Source organism: Pelmatolapia mariae, linkage group LG15 (assembly GCF_036321145.2).
Source record: "Pelmatolapia mariae isolate MD_Pm_ZW linkage group LG15, Pm_UMD_F_2, whole genome shotgun sequence".
NCBI classification, from domain to species: Eukaryota; Metazoa; Chordata; class Actinopteri; order Cichliformes; family Cichlidae; genus Pelmatolapia; species Pelmatolapia mariae.
The window spans coordinates 34,571,504-34,591,390 of record NC_086240.1 but is presented as its reverse complement, the minus strand read 5'-3'; the positions used below and the strand labels follow the sequence as shown (position 1 = coordinate 34,591,390).

The window sequence follows — 19,887 nt, the reverse complement described above, 5'->3', positions numbered from 1 at the left end:
AAACCATTTTGTTAGAAATAAATCTGGAAGCTTTTTTTCAGCTGCTTTCAAATGTTTTTGTTAAGAATCATATGCACTTAAAATTATAACCCTTAGGTTAAAGTGAATGCTTCAGTTTTAAACAGACACTCACTGACCAATGATAAATTCTGCTTATTTCTACACTCTATTGCAACAACAAATGTTTTAGTAATAGTCAAAAATAAAATGTTTCCAAAAAAATTCATGGTAGATGTTTTATCATTCATCCTGAAGTCTTGTGTTATGAAGGATTTGTCCTCCAAATGTATTGTATTCATTTATAGCCATGTGAGACGGAGTGAGTGCTCTCGGTGTTTTCCTCTCTTTGTTTATGGAAAAGACAACAGCCTACTGTCAAGCTAGCAGTCAGCAGCTAGCTGCTCACCTGATAATCTGTCCGGGTTTTTCTTTTCTTGTGTCAACTGTATTTATTTTTGTTCTCGAGCTGTAAAGATACAGACAGTGGGATCTTTCCGCCTATTTTTGCTGGAATAAGATGGTCGTTTTGACAAATAGCAATGAAGAACAGGATTATATGTGAGTAAAACAACAAAAATACGAGTCTGTTTCGTTAGTTGGCTGGCTAGCTATTAGCCGGTAAAATAAGTCATATTAACATAAATAGCTAGGTTTATTTTCAGGAGTTGTTGCTTGTTTTAGTTCAGCTGAAATACTGCAACGTTTCCTGCACATAAAAATTTCAATACACTCTGTAGTTTGTTTTGGTTATTTAAGAGTTAAAGGGCAATTTAAACACTTGTCCTTGTTAGCACCTAACTAGCCTTCCTGTAGCGGAGTCTAAAGGTGAGGGGCGGGTCTAATGTTCAAAATCCTGTTTTAAGCCAGAAATCGCAACACCGACCATAATAACTAATACCCGTTTTTAAGGTTGCATTGAAACATGTTTCGTTAGGTCTCACTTATTAAACTAAGGTTTGGATGGCAGAGGGAGAGTTCTGGCGAACCTAAATAGCCAAGGCACAGATTACATCATATTATGCTGCTAATAACCTGCAGAGCTCAGGCTAAAAATGGCATCAGCATGTTGACAACTGAGCTCACAGGAAGAAGCTCCAGCAGAGGCGGTCCACACAGACACCCACTGACCTACATCTGAAGCTGCTGTGGGATGCTCTGCTCTGTTCTGACCCAGTTACATAGAGAAACCAGAGGAGGAAAAAATCTGCAGCTTTCATGGGTGTATTTTCAGTTTTAGTAGGATAAATGTCATCTATATGCTTTCGTCTTAGTTATTCCTCAGATAAGGTGATTACATAGCCATCCATGTAAATATGCATATTTCAATAGATTTTTACTACAGCTGTTATTGCATGTCGTTTCAGGGTGAAATTATTATTGTGCACCTGTACCAGGTGTTGTGAAGGAAAGGCTGTAACACGATAAATAAGTAAATAGTCAGTTATATGTGTTTATCCTGCTAAGGGCTTCTGTGAACAGGGCCTGTTACAGGGTACACCTTGCTTTTACCTTCACATCTGAGCAGTTGGATAGGTTTAAATAAAGCAGCCTGAGGAACAAGTAAGCTGACTTGATTCCCTCGAAATTCCAACAGCTCAATCAGATTTTGAGATTGGAAGCTGGAAATTCTTCTGGAAGATATATCAACTCAAACTCACTAAACTGATGCACTGTGCTCTGTTTCTCCAGCCTGGTAGAGGAGCGTAAATGCACCTCATTGCCTAGCTCTCCTGCCAAGCGAGTGTCACCCACCAAAAAGAAACAGTTCTATATCAACCAAGCCATCCGCAACTCTGACCTCACACCCAGGGCCAAAGGCAAGAAGAGCCTCCGCCGGCAGGAGAACAGTAAGCTCTCATTTCACGTAAATTAAAAGACGGTGTCAGATACTGCAGGCGGGCAATGCTGGGAAAGCATTGAAAGGATTACTTTGAGGAAGAGTCTCTGTGTGTAAGTTCAAGATGTTTTATAAGATGTATTTGAGGCTCCCGAGGCTGCTGGGCAACGTTTTTACAAACAATTCTGACGTTAGTGGCTTCAGTGCCTTAGAGGATGAGAAAAAGTTTTACATTAGTCATAAAGTCATAAACCTGTCATTGCTTTGCTTATTCATCTCTCTCTAATCTTCTCCTTTGAAAATTAGCACGCTACCTTGCTAATCTCCTTGAGAAAGATGAGTGCTCCAAAGATGATCTGGAGGTTTGCAGCAACCCAGCCATCCCATCCATCTTCTATGAAGTCTGCACCAATGGAAACTATGTAGAGGTACACAAATTAGTGGCATTTGTTGCAGAAGTGCGAATGGCTTAAGAAAAGATTTATAATTTCACCATGTCATGTTCTCAAATTTTATGTACTGTGTGCACAAATATTTACCTGAGAGGTCCCACAGGAAACTGCCGCTCAAAAACCGTGTTTGTGTGTCCAAAGAAATGTAAACTGTGTGGTTTGGTTTGTGCGGGGTCTCACAGGGCACAGGGTTTTGAAGACCACCTAGAAAGATCAGGGACGCTGACTAATGTCATTTCTCGTCTTGTTGTTGTTTTAGCCGTGGAACGACTTCATGAATTGCTCTGGTGAGGAGCAGGAGAGGCTGCTCTCTCTGTTGGAGCTGGAGGAGGCCAAGAAGAAAAACACCAACCAGCTCCTCAAAGACCAGAGGAATGGTGAGTGTCACCCTTAATGAGCCTTTAAAGTGAAGCTGTTTGTCTGACTTTGTCGTCTCTCTCTGCAGTAAATCCTGCCTTCACTGCTCAGGACTGCTTCCAAAGAATTGATCGCAGGTTGCGAGCGACTCTAAGGCGGAAACAAATCCCCATGGTGAGTGTCTTCTCTGCTTCAAATCTCTCACTGTTTGGTCAGTGATTGCATCACTCATGTAGTTGAAGTCGTTGTTTTTATAGTAAGTTCAACTCTTGTTAGTTTTATGCAGAGCCAGTTATGTCTGTGAAGGTTCTCGGTCATCCAGGTAAGCGTAGTCAAAGGAGCTTGCAAAGAAAAGCGTCTGGACTTCTTTAAGTTGCTTGAAGACTATTCACCTCTCATCCGAGAAGCTTCTTCAGTTCTAAGGTCAAATGGGCGAGAGTCCCAGATTTAAACCCAGTGGGAGTATCCCCCCCAAAAGAGGGACAAAGGACACGCTGGTGATCCTCTAATCACATGAGCCAAGGTGTGAAAGCGGGTGTGGGACCTAATCAGCCAGGGTTTCGGGTGAGCTCATTGTGAAACCTGGCCCCACCTTGTCATGTGAATTCCTGAGGTCAGATGGCCCAGGATGTGAGTGGGCATTAAGGCGTCTGGGGAGGGAACTCAAAACTGGATTATAGATGGCAGACAGTTAAATGAAAGTTGATGAGAGGTGAAACGTCTTCAAGCAACTTAAAGAAGTCCAGACGCTTTTCTTTGCAACTCCTTTGACCAGAGCCAGTTATCTCTTAACCACTACTGGCGGGTCCTCTTAATAGACCCATCTGCTTGTGGCTTCGTGCTGCAAGAGTTATTTTCTCATTGATTAATCTTCCTATTTTTTGTGTTTTATATAATGTTTGAAATTTGTGAAAAAGAGGATGTTCATTAGCCTTCTGTTGTATGAATACGCCCAATGAAACACTGAAGAAAATCAGAAATTATAAGATGCTCCTAATCATTATCAGGGACGAAAATAATGCGCAAGGACACGAGAGCAGGACTCCCTTAGATCGCCTGCTGAAGTTTAGTATTTTTCCCAAACACAAACTATGAATTTTGTGAGATCTGTGGTTTCTGCTTCTCTCAGGGAACGCTGGAAGTTCTGGAGGAAAACCTTCTGAGCTTCTTCAACGCTCAACCTCACTCAGTTTACACAACCAACCTCAGCAGCAGGTAAAAATCCTCTTCTTTCAGTTGGTGTGTCTGTACTTCTTCAAAAGCTTTTCATTCACTTTAGTCTTTAATTGGTTAGACTTTGATAATGGACAGTGGAATTACACCTGTGGGAAGTGGTCTGGAGAGCTCAGTGAAATGTCATTTGTCAAGTAAAATCTGAGCAAATTACAACCTAGTGACCCTCAGTGCATTGCTTTGGCACCTCATTAATGTGTTAATTAATCTCATCTCAACAGTGCTGCTGTTTGGATTGTTCTGACAAACATGCAGGTTGAAAGCATGCAGGTAAACCTGCTGTATTAGATTACATCAAGTCTTTATCGTCCGTTACCATAGCGACAGGAACACAACAGGAACAGGAGAAAATAGCTTGCAGCCGGTGGTGAATACACAGTCTCCCTTTGTCGAGATGTGCGGGGAAATTGGTACACTACACAAACGTAGTCAGTTTGAATCAAGTGGGTTAATAACTGTCACATTTCTGTTGTTTGTGTTCGTCAATCAGCTTTGAGAGGCTGCTGCTTCACGCCATCTGCCAGTATATGGACCTCGTCTCTGCAAGTGAGTGGCAATAATACATAATGGCTCAGTCACACTAGGGTAAAGTTAGGATGGTAGATTGACAACATGTTGCAGTCTGAGTCTGTCTGTGTCGATGAGAACAACTCTTCTGTGGTGTGTCTCTTTGCAGTTAAGGCTCGACTCAGCCGATTGGTTATTTCAGCTCGTTATATTACTGTGTAAAGGGAAGGTCGCTGAGCGCCTGTGTCGACCTATGAGCTTCTCATTCACTCATTTTATTTGTTCTCTGATCATAACAAAGCAAACAGTATTTAAAATATATATATATATATATATATATATATATACAAAAAAAAAACACCCATCTCGCCCCTGCGGGCGGTTTATCCTTCAAGCTCGGGTCCTCTACCAGAGGCCTGGGAGCTTGAGGGTCCTGCGCAGTATCTTAGCTGTTCCCAGGACTATATATATATATATATATATATATATATATATATATATTTCTAAGAGAGAGGGTGTAGGCATACCAGGCCCCTATTCCTCATGTTGAATACAATATTTAACCAACCACAAAGTGACAGTACAGCAGAAAACAGAGTTTCATAATGATATTAGTTTCAAACAAACAAAACATGTTAATATTTGAATTTTCTTTTTTTTTGGGGGGGGGGGGGGGGGTAATTTGTTTTTAAGCAAACAAGTAAGTCAGGGTTTTGGAAAAGAAATATTCTTAATTCATAATTAGTTGTACTCAGCTGGAATAAATCATGGACACCTGGAGCCAATCGTTTTTTTTTTTGTTTGTTTTTTTTTTACTTAATCTGCTGGTCATAGTCAGATGTACTGAATATAAGTGGTGAATATGAATTCCTGTGTATGCAGATTTAAGCTATAATTATAACTCAAGAATTAATATGCTGATTTAAATAATACGGTGAAACTAAACACTCAGCGCTAACACGTTTCTGACGTTAATGCCAAAAAGGAGACTATATTACAGAATTGGTGACACTAGTCTGGTGTCTGCCTCTTAAAATCCTTGAGTCTTGAGTCTGAACAGACATGGAATTTAACAGCAAATTTCCTTGTTGTTGGGAGTGTTACAGTTGCAAGTATTTAAACTCGTACTTCAAGTTTAAAGCCACTTTGTGTGTTCTTAAATGTACAGAATTTTTGAACAGCGTCTTCACAAATAAAAAATAACAACAAAAGAAAAACAGAATGTATTTTTTACACAAATCCCCCCCCCCCCCCAAAGACTTACTGGCACGTATCATCTTTTCATCTCATTAAAATTGGAAGATTTTGAGTTTTTATCATTATAAATGCTTCTGTCTTTACATAATCCTACTTATCCAATCCTGGCTGCGCCTGCTAAGCCAGTTTAGTTTGTTTAAGTCACATCACAGTGATCAAAGTCTATTTCTCGCTTGTTGGGCCTCCAGGCAGCGACTACAATGGCTTACGTCAGACTGAAGTGGTGAACAAACAAGAAGAGTTCCTGCCTCCTGGACTCCTGCTGTCTGCCTACCTGGAGCAGATGAGTTGAGGACAGGACCACGCCCGTTTCTGTTTCTTCCTGCTGCAGACAGGAGCTCTGAATTGTAGATATGATGTGCAGTCTTCACACGTTGTCTGTAATAACCACCCAGCTCAAATGTCTGCTTCTCTTTCTCTCTGTCAATTTTCCATTAACTAGATCCAAAAACGCAACAGAATCGATCACTGGAGCGTTAGCTAGGTTAGTTCGTGCTTAAAGTTGAATTTTAAACTGTAGGTTGGGTAATATGTAGTGAGTATACAGCTCAGCAAAGCAGGGTCTGGACACAAAGTCCCATCTGAGGCTTACAAACTGATACCTGTTTGAGGTTGGTAACTTGACCTCTCCTGTCACACCTTCCTCAGGCACAACGTTACATTTTCTACCCCACGGTGTGTGTACAAGCAGCACAGGAAATCCAGCTGCTGAAGTTTACTAACAGTGGACTTAACACTTGACAAAACAGGCACAGTAAATTACAGCAGTAAGTCCTGAAAGTAATAGAAAGCACACTGTGTAAGGTCTGTGAGTAGTCTGCAGCGCTGTGTGTGTGAAGGTTTTAGGACCGTTCTTAAATGAAATGCATCACCGCTTGAAACAGTAGCCTGCATGAAGCATGAATTTTAATCTCTTTATTACTCACAAGAAAGTACATCTCTCTCATTGCTACTTGCAAATTATAGTTACTCTCTTTCTATTGTGTGTATTATTTAGAGGCAGATTGAGGCTTTGAGGTGGGTTTGAGAAACCCTTACAGTTCAGTCAGAGGCATCTTTTGTGACAGCTGAGCAGCGGCTTTATGAGTTCTGCTTCCAGTGCATGTGTGTGCCATGTGGGCATTAGGTTCAGTTTTCTGAATGTGCAGCAGATCGAGCATAGATGCTGACAGACTGCTGCTGTCACTGCACACTGTCAGTGTTATGTCAGTAATAGCCAATATTTAGGATAAGAAACTATATTATTCTATGTTTTGGTACATCAACGTACAGAGTGCTCTCTCGGTTTACATGAACACACAGCTTTTAACTGCTAACACGGATTCAATGTATACTGTACCTACAGTAAATGGGGGATAAAACCTGCTGAGCTTTGACTCTCAGGTATGTTAAATCTCAGTATTTGCATCCCTGGAAAATACTTCTGCCTTATGAACACAGTTTCTATGTTTTCTCTGTACAATTTTCTACTTTGTACTGTACTTGGGTTTTGGAAACATGTATCCAGGTTATATAAGGAAAAAGAGACTTTATTTCTGTTTTCTTTTTATAATGACGGCAGCAGAGTAACAAAACTTGACCTGTTGGTGCATTTTGTCAACAACCAAAGTGTGCGTGTGAAAATCCAACTTCTCAGGCTTTTGACTTGTCACTCTGAATGTCATGTAGTGCTCATTTCTGTGTACTGTGTAGAGCCCAGCCTGTTTTTGCATTATGTTCACCTCGGGGCCCTGTCAAATTTTCCATTACATGTACACATAATTGTGCCAATCATGTTACATTTAATTGACTTGTGCCAACATTTGAATTGAAAATGCGCAAAACGTTTGAGAGCTTTATACAATAAACTGAAAAATCTTTGTGTATGTGTGCATATTTATAAGTATCACTGCAACTATTAAATGATTTAAGTTTTTTTTCTTCATTTTCTCATTTTATTATCGTCTGAATGCTGAAAACAAAATCTGTGTGAGTGCTTTAAATAAATGGAAGTTAAAGTTTTCATTCACATTTGTAATATTGACTTAAAATCAGACCTAGTTTTATTATTGAGATCGTTCTCTTTCTGCTGGCCTAACAGCACAGGTATACGCGAAGGCTAACAGCTCTTCTCCAGCATCATTGCTCCAGTTCAACAACCAAATCTGTGTGAGATCAATATCCTTTTTTATTCATGTTTAAACTGAAATATCATCATGCGACATTATGCCTTTGGACCACTTTTCTAAGGGTAATCATCGTAGTATAAAAGTTTTATGTATGTGTTCCTTAATTCCTCCTGGATGAGAAGAGCAATCTTGATTAAACTTTGTATAAAGAAAATTAGATACGTAAATCACATATAAAAAGATTTTATACAAATATATATTTGTACATTTAACAGGTCAGCTGAGTATAGAATAACATGTCAGAATGTGGTGTTATAATTTAAACATAAACATATCTGCATGTTCCATAGCCCAGCGAGAAGAGAGGCCAGGGTTGAAAAGCTCTAAAAACACTGCTTGAATAAATATGAATATATAAGGTTGATGTTGGTTGAAATAAAACATTTTAATTGATTTCTTGTTTGCACCCAAACCTACAACATAACATATACAAAGAAAAGCTTGACGTGGTATGTAAACTGTTAAACTTTACTGCTTAACTGACGTTGACCTGACGGCAACCAAAACCCTTTTGAAAAGTTTTGCGAGAGTTTTGCGACAGAAACCAATTTTTTTTTAAACGTTCTCACCAATTCACTGAGTAAACAAACAAACACATTTCAGTCAGTCAAGATGGCTTTCACCTCAAATCATCTTGAAATATCTAAAGGGACCCTTTTGGGAGATCACTACAAGGTCGAGGGTTTCCTTGGAGAAGGGCACTTTGGTATTGTAACCAAATGTCGCAATACAAAAACCAACAAAGTCGTTGCTATTAAAGTCAACAAGAGCGACCCTGAAATTCTGCAACAGGCAAAATGGGAAATTTACATACTGGAAGAGCTACGAGGCTTGGATGCTGATAGATGCAACATTGTTCAATGGAACGACTTTTTCATCGACGGTGACCGCATCTGCTTAAATTTTGAACTCCTCGATGAAAGCCTGTGGCAGTACATGCGGTACCGGACGAACCGGGTTCTCCCAGTAAGAGAAATCAGGGCAGTGTTATTTCAGCTCGCAAATGCTCTGTCCCACCTGGGTTCTTTGGGAATAGTGCATGCTGACCTCAAACCTGGAAACATAATGGTTGTGGACCGCTATGAGTGTCCCATCAAAGTCAAACTTATAGACTTTGGCCTTGCATGTCCCGCATCTACAGTGATTCCTGGTGACTGTGTGGGGACGGTTGGTTATAGAGCACCTGAGGTTATGATTGGTAGTCTATTTAATGAAGCAATAGACATGTGGTCCCTGGGGCTGGTAGCTGTGGAGCTTGCTACAGGGTTTCCTTTCTACCCTGGGAGAAATGATTATGATGTTTTGAAATTCATCATACAGATCCAGGGACAGCCACCAGATCATGTCTTAGACTCTGGTTTAAACACTGATGACTATTTCATAAAAGACAACGGACAGCGCTGGACATTTAAGACCGAAAGACAATTTCAAGATGAGACAGGTTATCAGTCCAAGGACACTCGATCCATAAGACTTAAGTGCCTCGATGACCTTGAACAACTACTGAAGATAAGGGGGTGCTGGGAAAAAATCCAAAATGTATTTGTGAGCCTAATCAAACAGATGTTAGCATTGGATCCAAATCAGCGCATAACACCCTCGGAGGTTCTCCACCACCCCTTTTTCAATCCTGGCCTCTCTAAGAGTTCTCCCTGCACTGACATGAGTAGCACAGGGGGACAAAACCTTGTGGTCTCTCAGCAGCCTTCAAGTTGCAAAAGAGAAAGAACGCAGAAAATCAGCTGCAGTTCCCAAAACTCAGAAGAATTTTCTCAACAAGAATACGTCAACGCATCAGCCAACACATCCTCCACTATAGATGATCTTAAAATATCTAAAGGGACCCTTTTGGGAGATCACTACAAGGTCGAGGGTTTCCTTGGAGAAGGGCACTTTGGTATTGTAACCAAATGTCGCAATACAAAAACCAACAAAGTCGTTGCTATTAAAGTCAACAAGAGCGACCCTGAAATTCTGCAACAGGCAAAATGGGAAATTTACATACTGGAAGAGCTACGAGGCTTGGATGCAGATAGATGCAACATTGTTAAATGGAACGACTTTTTCATCGACGGTGACCGCATCTGCTTAAATTTTGAACTCCTCGATCAAAGCCTGTGGCAGTACATGGGGGACCGGGAGAACCGGGTTCTCCCAATGAGAGAAATCAGGGCAGTGTTATTTCAGCTCGCAAATGCTCTGTCCCACCTGGGTTCTTTGGGAATAGTGCATGCTGACCTCCAACCTGGAAACATAATGGTTGTGGACCGCTATGAGTGTCCCATCAAAGTCAAACTTATAGACTTTGGCCTTGCATGTCCAGCATTTACAGTGATTCCTGGTGACTGTGTGGGGACAGTTGGTTATAGAGCACCTGAGGTTATGATTGGTAGTCTATTTAATGAAGCAATAGACATGTGGTCCCTGGGGCTGGTAGCTGTGGAACTTGCTATAGGGGTGCCTTTCTACCCTGGGAGAAATGATTATGATGTTTTGAAATTCATCATAAAGACCCAGGGACAGCCACCAGATCACGTTTTAGATTCTGGCTTATACACTGATAACTATTTCATAAAAGACAACTACAACAGCCAGCGCTGGACATTTAAGACCGAAAGACAATTTCAAGATGAGACAGGTTATCAGTCCAAGGACACTCGATGGATAAGACTTAAGTGCCTCGATGACCTTGAAGGAATACTGGGTGGTTGCCGAAAAATTGAAAATAGCCAACATTTATTTGTGAGCCTAATCAAACAGATGTTGGCTTTGGATCCAAACCAGCGCATAACACCCTTGAAGGTTGTCCTCCATCCCTTTTTCAGTCCTGGCCTCTCTAAGAGTTCTCCCTGCACTGACATGAGTAGCACAGGGGGACAAAACCTTGTGGTCTCTCAGCAGCCTTCAAGTTGCAAAAGAGAAGAATCACAGAAAATCAGCTGCAGTTCCCAAAACTCAGAAGAATTTTCTCAACAAGAATACGTCAACGCATCAGCCAACACATCCTCCACTATAGATGATCTAATATCTAAATGGACCCTTTTGGGAGATCACTACAAGGTCGAGGGTTTCCTTGGAGAAGGGGGCTTTGGTACTGTAGCCAAATGTCGCAATACAAAAACCAACAAAGTTGTTGCTATCAAAGTCAACAAGAGCGTCCCTGAAATTCTGCAACGGACAAAAATGGAAATTTTCATCCTGGAGCAGCTACGAGGCTTGGATGCAGATAGATGCAACATTGTTCAATGGAACGGATTTTTCCTTGACCACCAGCGGATCTGCTTAAATTTTGAACTCCTTGACCAATGCCTGTGGGACTACATAGAGGACCGGAACAACCAGGGTCTCCCCATAAGCGAAGTCAGGCCAATTTTACATCAACTCACAAATGCTCTGTCCCACCTGGGTTCTTTGGGAATAGTGCATGCTGACCTCAAACCTGGAAACATAATGGTTGTGGACCGCCATGAGTGTCCCATCAAAGTCAAACTTATAGACTTTGGCCTTGCATGTCTCGCGTCTAAAGTGATTCCTGGTGACTGTGTGGGGACGGTTGGTTATAGAGCACCTGAGGTTATGATTGGTAGTCTATTTAATGAAGCAATAGACATGTGGTCCCTGGGGCTGGTAGCTGTGGAGCTTGCTACAGGGTTTCCTTTATACCCTGCGAGAAACAATTATGAGGTTTTGAAATTCATTATACAGACCCAGGGACAGCCACCAGATCATGTTTTAGACTCTGGCTTATACACTGAAGACTATTTCATAAAAGAAAACTACAATGGACAACGCTGGACATTTAAGACCGAAAGACAATTTCAAGATGAAACAGGTTATCAGTCCAAGGACGCTGAATACATAAGACTTAAGCGCCTCGATGACCTTGAAGAACTACTGAAGATAAGGGGGTGCTGGGAAAAAATCCAAAATGTACCTGTGAGCCTAATCAAACAGATGTTAGCATTGGATCCAAATCAGCGCATAACACCCTCGGAGGTTCTCCACCACCCCTTTTTCAATCCTGGCCTCTCTAAGAGTTCTCCCTGCTTCATCCACGGACAAAAAGGACAAAAGCACAAATAGGGATTGGAAAAAGGCATTAACAGCAGATATCATTGCAATAATTAATTAAGCTGCTCCAATAATGATCACTTTGGCTTCTTTTTTTTTTTAATTTTCACTCCCCCCACCCCAACCAGTCGCGACAGATGGCTGTCCCTTTATGAGCCTGGTTCTGTCGAAGGTTTCTTCCTTTTAGAAGGGAGTTTTTCCTTCCCACTGTCGCTCATTGCTTGCTCATAGGGAATCACTTGATGGGGTGGCCAAAACTCTAGGGCAGGAGCCCCCAATCCCAGTCCACGATGGCCGGTGTCCCTGCAGGTTTTAGATGTGTCCTTGATCAACCACAGCTGATGTAAATAGATAAATTACCTTCTCAACTTGTCTTGAAGTTCTCCAGAGGTCTGGTAAGGAACTAATCGTATGATTCAGGTGTGTTGACCCAGGGTGAGATCTAAAACCTGCAAGGACACCGGCCCTCGTGGACTGGGATTGGGGACCCCTGTTCTAGGGGAACTAGCAATTCTTGTGAAAATTTAAAAGGAAAAAAAAGCTTAAAAAGACAAAAACAACTGATGAATATGTTCTTGAACTGAGGCACAATTTTGCTTAAAATCCATTAAGTCATCTCTGTGTCAAGTTCTTACCAATATTCAAAGTGGAGCAGCGGACAACTTACCATTACATCAGTCCTTCAATCAGACCTAATTTGATCCAAATTGGAAATAAACTGGATGTTTATTAAATAAACCAGCTTTAAGCATCATCTAATTGTTGTTTGTAACTCTTTTTAAATATAGTGCTAACCTTTAGCCTCCTAGTAGACATATATGTTTTATAAATGGAAAAATCCTCTTTTCTTTAGAAAAGTTGAGCTCTGACCTTGCAGTCAAGGTCCCTGAGATTTAAACCTTACAGAGATTTTCAGTAAATGCAACCATGGTATTGATTTAAAAATTCTACATTGTCTCGTTCTTGAGTTATTGCATTCACAAACTTGGGTGTCCACAGCGCCCCGCCATATAACAGACTCAAAAGATTATGAGGTAGGTTTTTTTTTTAGTTTTTTCTTAAAGATTACAACACAAAAATAACACAATGGGGAATATTATTGTCATTTTTGAAAACACTATTTTGATGTTATCTAATGCAGTGCAAAAAATAACTAAATTGATAACTGGCACTGAGTCTTCTGTGTGCACACAGTCTGCATCAGCACACAGGAGAACACTGAGACTTCAGAAGATTTTCACTGTGTTTGTCTATTCAGCCACAACTTTCAGATTTTTCACATAACAAGCAGCATGTATTTTGTCCTCATCATTTCAGCTAGAAGTACTTTATAAGGTGGTCTTTCAAGTGAACATTGAACAGGGTTTGTACAGGTGCTTGAAATCCTTGAAAATGCTTGTTCAGGATTTAGACATTTTTATACAATCCCCCCATTTTCAAATTTTTGTTAATAATTGACCGTTTGGAGTGTAGAACTCATAGATATCAAATGTTGTTTTCTCGCTTGCGAGGCCTTTACTGTATCTGCCTTCAGTTCTGGTTGCTTTTGCACTGTGAAGCTCTATCTGGTCATTTTTGCAGCATTTTGCTGAATCTGGCGAAGACTACAGCCCTGTGCAATTCAAAATTCATCCAGCTGCTCCCCAAGTCATAAGCTGTCCCCACCCTAACTGACAGACTGGATTGTCGTGAAGCCTCTCTGTTTCCATTCATGAAGATGTCTCTTGATTGTAGTCTATCACAATGACATGCCAGTCTCCTCAAGATATTTTCATACCTTGAGTATTTAAGGGCCTGACTGCATGTGGTTTTGTGTTGCGCAGAAGCTTCAGCTAATGAAGGAGCATTTTGGCCTACAGTAATGTATTTTATGATCATTTACCTTTTACAACTAAATAATTGAACAGCAAAGTTGGGTTCTAATACTTCCCTCAAGTGCAGTAACCACAACAAAACTAGTAACAACCACCAGAGAAAATAGAAACTTAAAAACATAACAGATCAAAGAATAACAACTTTTCAGTGATGCCTTTCTGGAAAAGTATTTGTCAAAGAGCAATGAGCACTAAATTTCCACTAGATGGTGTTATAGTAAAACACAAGCATGACCCTCATTTAGACAATTTAACCTGATACACAGTTTGTGACCATTTATTTCCTCTTCTGGCACTTCGCTTTCACAATTTTGAATTTTTTTCACTACCTTTTGGCCTGATCACCTTTTAATTTGTTTCTCACATTTGTGACAAAGAGACTGCACTGGAGGCAAACAAGACTGTGTAAATACATTCAGCAAGTTGGATTAGTTTACAGTTTCTGCTGAAGACAAGCAAAAACCAGTCACTTCAGAAAGATGTTCAGAATAAAATCTGTAAAACTGCCAAAGAGCAGCACGTGAAGGTAACCGACATGAAGATAACAACAGGGTAACAAATGTAAGGGAATATGAGCATCTTTTTATTTCGCAGCCTTCCGTAAAGACGCTGAAACACAGTTTATTGCTGTTTATCATGAGAGCACGGGTCAGAGATAAGATCCCTCAAGGCTAAACCCTTTAAATCTAAATACAAGCCCAAACCGATTGTCATATTTGCATGCCAAACACTGAGTAGCGCACAGGCCTAGCACTCGGTATTTACATGAAAACAGGAATACTTATTTTCTGTTTATGTAAGAATATAAGGGTGAGAACTGTGTGTCCATGTTCTCATTAAGTAATCCTTCCATTGTTGTCACTGAAGCTTTTGTCTGGCTGTTTATTTATATCTAAAAGCAAAATGACTGTTTTTGTATTTTGCTGTTAAAGCCGCCGCTCCTCATGCCAACCACACCCCTGCAGCAGTTCATTTGTACTGAAAACGCTTCGGGCTCTTTAATTATTTTGGTATCAAGTGTGAAATTAGAGCTGTCATCGCGACAGGGGCCCATTTGATTTTAATTACACCTCTCTCTGGGACCGGGGCAATGAGCAAACTGCTTTCCCGGATCCCATTTCACCTGATGAGGCAGACACGGGATCACTTTTCTGTTTTAAATATCTCGAGCTGTACATTTCAGCTAACAGCTGCAGCGGGCTATCAGCCAGTCAGCATTCACCTGCCTGATTCCCACATGATTCTTTTTAAGCAAAGATGTAACCAGGAGCTTTTTTGGAAACTATCAGAGATAAAGGTCAGAAACGACCTACAGATTATTTACCTGTGGCTAAAGGGATTATTTTCTGTGCACATTTTGCAAGTTTAATCTGTGTGAAGGTATTATGGTTTGTAATTTCTCCATTCCCAACTGTAACATTAGAGGCTGTTCCCGTGTTTTTACACACTGCACACTGATATGTAACACCTAAAGTTTGGGATTTTGAGACAGAAAAGTTTGTTTGGAAACAGATGTGTGCACTGTTTCCTCGTTTAAATGCGACGACATATAAAACATTTAAAATAATGCAGTTAAACAGAGTTTCAGCTGACAAAGAGGCGTAAGCTTCTATCAAAAAACAAAAACGCGAATTAGCGGTTGTACAGTATTGCACAATCTCCTGTTTGGGGCTAATTATCGATTTTATCTCAGTCTAACTTGTTAATTCAGATTACAGAGTTACACGTGTTGTGAAAGTAAAACGTTCAACCACTTTGCCACCTTCATATTTTCAAAATGAATGTTGCGACATGAAATAAAATGAAACCATCAACGATTAAGATAGAGCCAAATTAGACTCGATTAACCCTAAATGGAACGGGCTTCGCGTAAAAGCTCACACAAGCTTACAAACTTATTTTTTTTACTGAGCATTGTTTTTTTGATTGCAAACTTTATATAAAGTGTTTGGAGAAAGATTTTCATTGTTTTTCTCTGTTTGGGAGCGATTGTATTTTTTAATTACCATTTTATTAATCATTTATTCTAGCCAGATACCTTTTTTAGAGGCCTGAAGGTGCACCCCCCCAAGTGACTCTAATAACTAATGCAGGATATTTTTCCAGCCTGATCTATTAAAGCCTTGCAGTATGACAAACGCTGTGAAAAGTGAATAATAAAAGGCAAGACAAGATATCACTTATTAGCCCCATAATTATTAAAGGGGAAAACACAATTTTACAGCAGCAGAGTGGACACAGCGGGAATAAACAGATGCAGCATAACCTAGCAACAAAAATGTAGATATACAAGGTAGAAGAAATATCATTTAAATATATGCACATCGTTGGCATTTTAGATCCCAAGTATCAGCAAAACAGTAAAACAGTGTTTCATTGTGGGCTACAGAGATGATCAATCAAATATCGATCATATCGATACCAACTTTGTTATTGTATCAGATCATAGTTCAGTATGTTGCCCACTGTTAACCAATTTTTTTTTAAATAAAATAATAATATGGTAATTAAAATATGTTCTAAATTTTGCAAATTAATGTTGATTCATCTCATAAACCACCTTTAAAGTTTATAAATATCGGTATTGGCATTGGTATCCGTGATACTGGCCATATAATTACTTGTTATTGGCGACTGGGTTTATTTTTCCTTTAACGAAGGTACAACAGAATTTAAAAATATAAAATATTTTCTATTTTATAATATTTTATAGAAATATTTTTTCATGCGAAATTGAATTCAGTCAGTTTGGCAGATTAAATAACCATTTTCTGTTGTAGTTTGATTGTAAACAGCTTCACTGTGTCCTTACGCACGTGGCTGTTTCCGCTCTACGCTACGTTTTATTTTTATTTATTCACATTTTAAACCCCTGTAATAGGCCACGAAATGCCGCACATTAAACCACACCTTTTCCCCCTTCTCTTTCTGCGCCGCTACTTCTGAGTACTCTACTTCTGACGTCTGTTGACACTGCTACGTTTACTTTAATTCACCTGCTACTGTCCATCTGTTAAATACCGCAGGGAGACCAAATGCAAAGTGTGCCTGAAGTTTGCATCATCTGCTCTAACGTGCCCAGCTTTCTGCCCCACTCCCACTTTATAGCCCTGCACTTACCCTGCCGGGGGGGTTGGGGGCGTCCGGGAGGAAGAGGAGGGGAGGTTGGGGTGAGGAGGGGAGGTTGGGGTGAGGAGGGGGGGCTGGCCCCTGCTGATTCAGAGGTTAGGAATTTGCATCTGATTGCTGTTTGTCAACCAATGATGTGAGTGTGCAAACCGGAGAGAGCCGTCTCTCCACGCCTCTCTCTCTCTCTCTGTCTCCGTGTCTGTCTAGCGCCACGCAAATTCTAAAAAACACAATTACATGCGCGAGCCGATCGAGTGGGTATCATGCAGTCACATGAAGCCACTTCATTTCTAGTCGATATACACGCTAATCACCTCTCTTCGACCTCGTTCCGGGACTTTTTCCTGTGCGCGTAACCGGTGAGAGCGAGAGCAGTCGGGATTCAGAGTCGGAGAAAACAAGGAATGTTTCTTCCGGTTCTGAGGAGTGAGAATACCGAACGGAAGCCGATGTGGTAAGTTTATTTTTTCTCTCTGTCTCGCTCGCTTTATTTGTGCCCGAGCTGCCCTTTAAACTCCGTTCACTTTTCCGTGGCTTCCTCCTTGTGTTTGTCTCGTCACTTATTATAAAGGACGCAGGGTTTTTTTTTATCGATACGCTTTCAAATGTCTGATCAATTGCCTATTGCAAAGGCAGCGGATGGACTCAAGGACCGTGAATCACTCACAACGGTTAGATATTAACCATACGCTGATTGAAAGGGCACTTTTTTGCAAACTAATACCCCAATACCCCTCAAATATTTATATATATGTGTATATATTTATTAATACTATGAAGAGTAAAAATAGAAAAAGTTGTAATTTTTATAACTAGCAGAGTTCGTCTCTGGTGTTACCTGGTAACCGTGTCACCGTAGTAATAAGGGCTAACACTCGATTTCTGACCGTTACGTTGTCACTTCAACCACGTCCCAAACGTAAAGCCGTAAGTTCACACTGCAGGAGGATTAGTCACACTACACACCGGCTTCGCTACGTGCCAATAACAGACAAAGCGTCTTTTTCTTGCTGTTAAATCTTGGGAGCTAAAAGTGCAAATTAAAGTATGTGTGTGGGGGGTTTAAACAAACGTATATAAATATATGCATATAAACATTTTGAACGACGTCTGACGCCGCGTCCTGTAGAGCTCGAACTCACTGTTTTACACCGCCATTACACATCCACTGTATGATTGTGTAACATAAGTACATCCCATTGCCCTTTAAGTTAGATATAAAAGCCAGCGCATGTGACTGCAAGTACAGCTGGGGCCTTCACTGGAGGTTTGGCTGCCATGTTCTGCATTAGCTGGGAGGGGACGAAAGAGAGGTGGTGGTGGTGTTTTTGCAGGGGGGAGTCACCGGAGACCAAAAGGTGGCTTTATGGACTACTTTGAAGCAGGTTTTTAAGACTGCTTCATGCCACTCACTTTAGTAAGAGCAGGCAGCCCCAAAGACCTGTGCTAAGAAGCAAGGTTAACATATGTAGCTCCATAAGGCTCTAAACCACAGTCACGCGACAGTGGACGTAAAACCAGGTTTTCCTAATCTAGCTCTGTCCTTTCACATAAAAGAGGCGGAGCTGGAACCAGATGACCAATAGCAGACATGGACAGGGTCAGTGCTGCATTTTTCCTCCGAAGAAGGAAACCAAACCAACGTAATTTGGCGGAATTTAAGCTCTAGCACAGAGCAAAAAGCATTAGTTTTTCATGTTAGAGCGGAAAAGAAGAGATGAATGCTGACTGTGTGAATTCCTGCCTTAATAAGCCTTTCAGTATCAATGCCAGCTTCTTCTTTTTTTAAATTATCTGACTATACCTGTAATCACAATGCTTCAGGCTAAATACGTCTTGGTAGTATAGGGAGCAAATAGATGAACAAATAAAGACCTATCAAAAAGTAAGTAGACTTTGCAAATCTTATCAACACGTAAGTACACGGCTTAAGTGCTCCCTCTCTCTGGATTATGTTTATATAAAGGCCTCTAGGACAATTTGATGGCTGTGAAATTGCCTACAGCCTACACTTGAAAAAAAAGAATGAATGAATGAAGCCTCTCATCAAGGAAGTTCTATTCGTTCAGGGGTGACACGCTTTTCAAAGGCTTACACATGTCTGTCAGTCAAAGCACAGACTGTTAGGTTTCCAGGTTAAGATTTGTACCCAGGAAAGAAGTTAAATACATACACTGAAAATAAAACTGTGTTAAACCTGAAATTACTTCTGAAAACCTCAAATCTTTCTTGGGAGTATGGACTACTCGTCTAAAGGCTGATATAAAAAAAAACAAAAACAACCAAAAACATAAAAATGTAAGAAAGTAGATGTACTTAAAGATGTGAAAATAACTCTACATGAGATCGTCTGAATGAGATGATCTTCACTAGAGTTCAAGGGTTGTTTCGGTTTCTTACACGTAAAAAAAAAAATCCCATAAGTTGCTGACATTTCTGTGTAAGTGCAACTCTGATGCAGCTAGATAAAATCAAGTCCAGTCAAAAATATTCCAAAGAAAAGTCGCGTCACAGCGGTGGCTTGGACACAATGTGCCATATTGAGTGCTACAGCATGGTAGTGAGAAAGTCCACAGTATGAGCCCTGCAGACTGTTTTCATGTGACGTCCGCAGTTGTGAAAAAGGGGGACGGCTAACGTTTCATCCAAAAAAGAGTCGAGAGGCCCTCAAACTGTATTTCTCTCATAATAGTCTGTTTTGTCTCACGAGGAACCTCGCAGCCACAACCAAAACTGACTAACATTTGGTTTGTGGTTACTGTTAAAGTTTCTCCCCAAGTAAAGGGGACAGTGGAGTACAGGCACAGGAAATGCCCCATAGAGTATATTTGTCTGGATGACATTAAACATTTATGTCACGAAAAAACAGTCAAGTCTGGTTTCACTGTCTTATGTAAAGGTGGTTTTAGATGCTTTTCCCTTCCATCAGGATGAGTGCTTCTTTGTAAAAAGTAAAAAAAAAAAAAAGTCTTCTAATCAAAGCGTTAGATTCAGATTCATGA

General features: G+C 40.5%; 2 protein-coding genes across 3 annotated transcripts in view; both read left to right on the top strand.

Annotated features, from left to right (window-relative positions):
- The first annotated feature begins 373 nt into the window (after positions 1 to 373).
- On the top strand, positions 374 to 7,594 carry r3hdm4 (R3H domain containing 4). The gene is made up of 8 exons (XM_063496273.1): positions 374 to 558; positions 1,690 to 1,847; positions 2,144 to 2,265; positions 2,549 to 2,666; positions 2,735 to 2,820; positions 3,776 to 3,861; positions 4,370 to 4,425; positions 5,832 to 7,594. Exons 1-8 carry the CDS (start codon positions 518 to 520, stop codon positions 5,933 to 5,935), a joined length of 771 nt encoding a protein of 256 aa, XP_063352343.1. The 5' UTR covers positions 374 to 517; the 3' UTR covers positions 5,936 to 7,594.
- Positions 7,595 to 17,080: 9,486 nt separating this feature from the next.
- Positions 17,081 to 19,887, top strand: part of arid3a (AT-rich interactive domain 3A) — a 44,622-nt gene continuing 41,815 nt past the window's right edge. For both annotated transcript variants that reach the window (XM_063495848.1, XM_063495847.1), the window contains exon 1: positions 17,081 to 17,339. The gene's annotated coding sequence lies outside the window, so the exon portion shown is untranslated. The remainder of the gene's footprint in view (positions 17,340 to 19,887) is intronic.

Coding starts and splice junctions, on each gene's coding strand:
- r3hdm4 (XM_063496273.1), top strand. CDS start 518: ATGGTCGTTTTGACAAATAGCAATGAAGAACAGGATTATAT. Junction 2,667..2,734: donor CCTCAAAGACCAGAGGAATG/GTGAGTGTCACC, acceptor CTCTCTCTGCAG/TAAATCCTGCCTTCACTGCT. Junction 4,426..5,831: donor TATGGACCTCGTCTCTGCAA/GTGAGTGGCAAT, acceptor TTGGGCCTCCAG/GCAGCGACTACAATGGCTTA.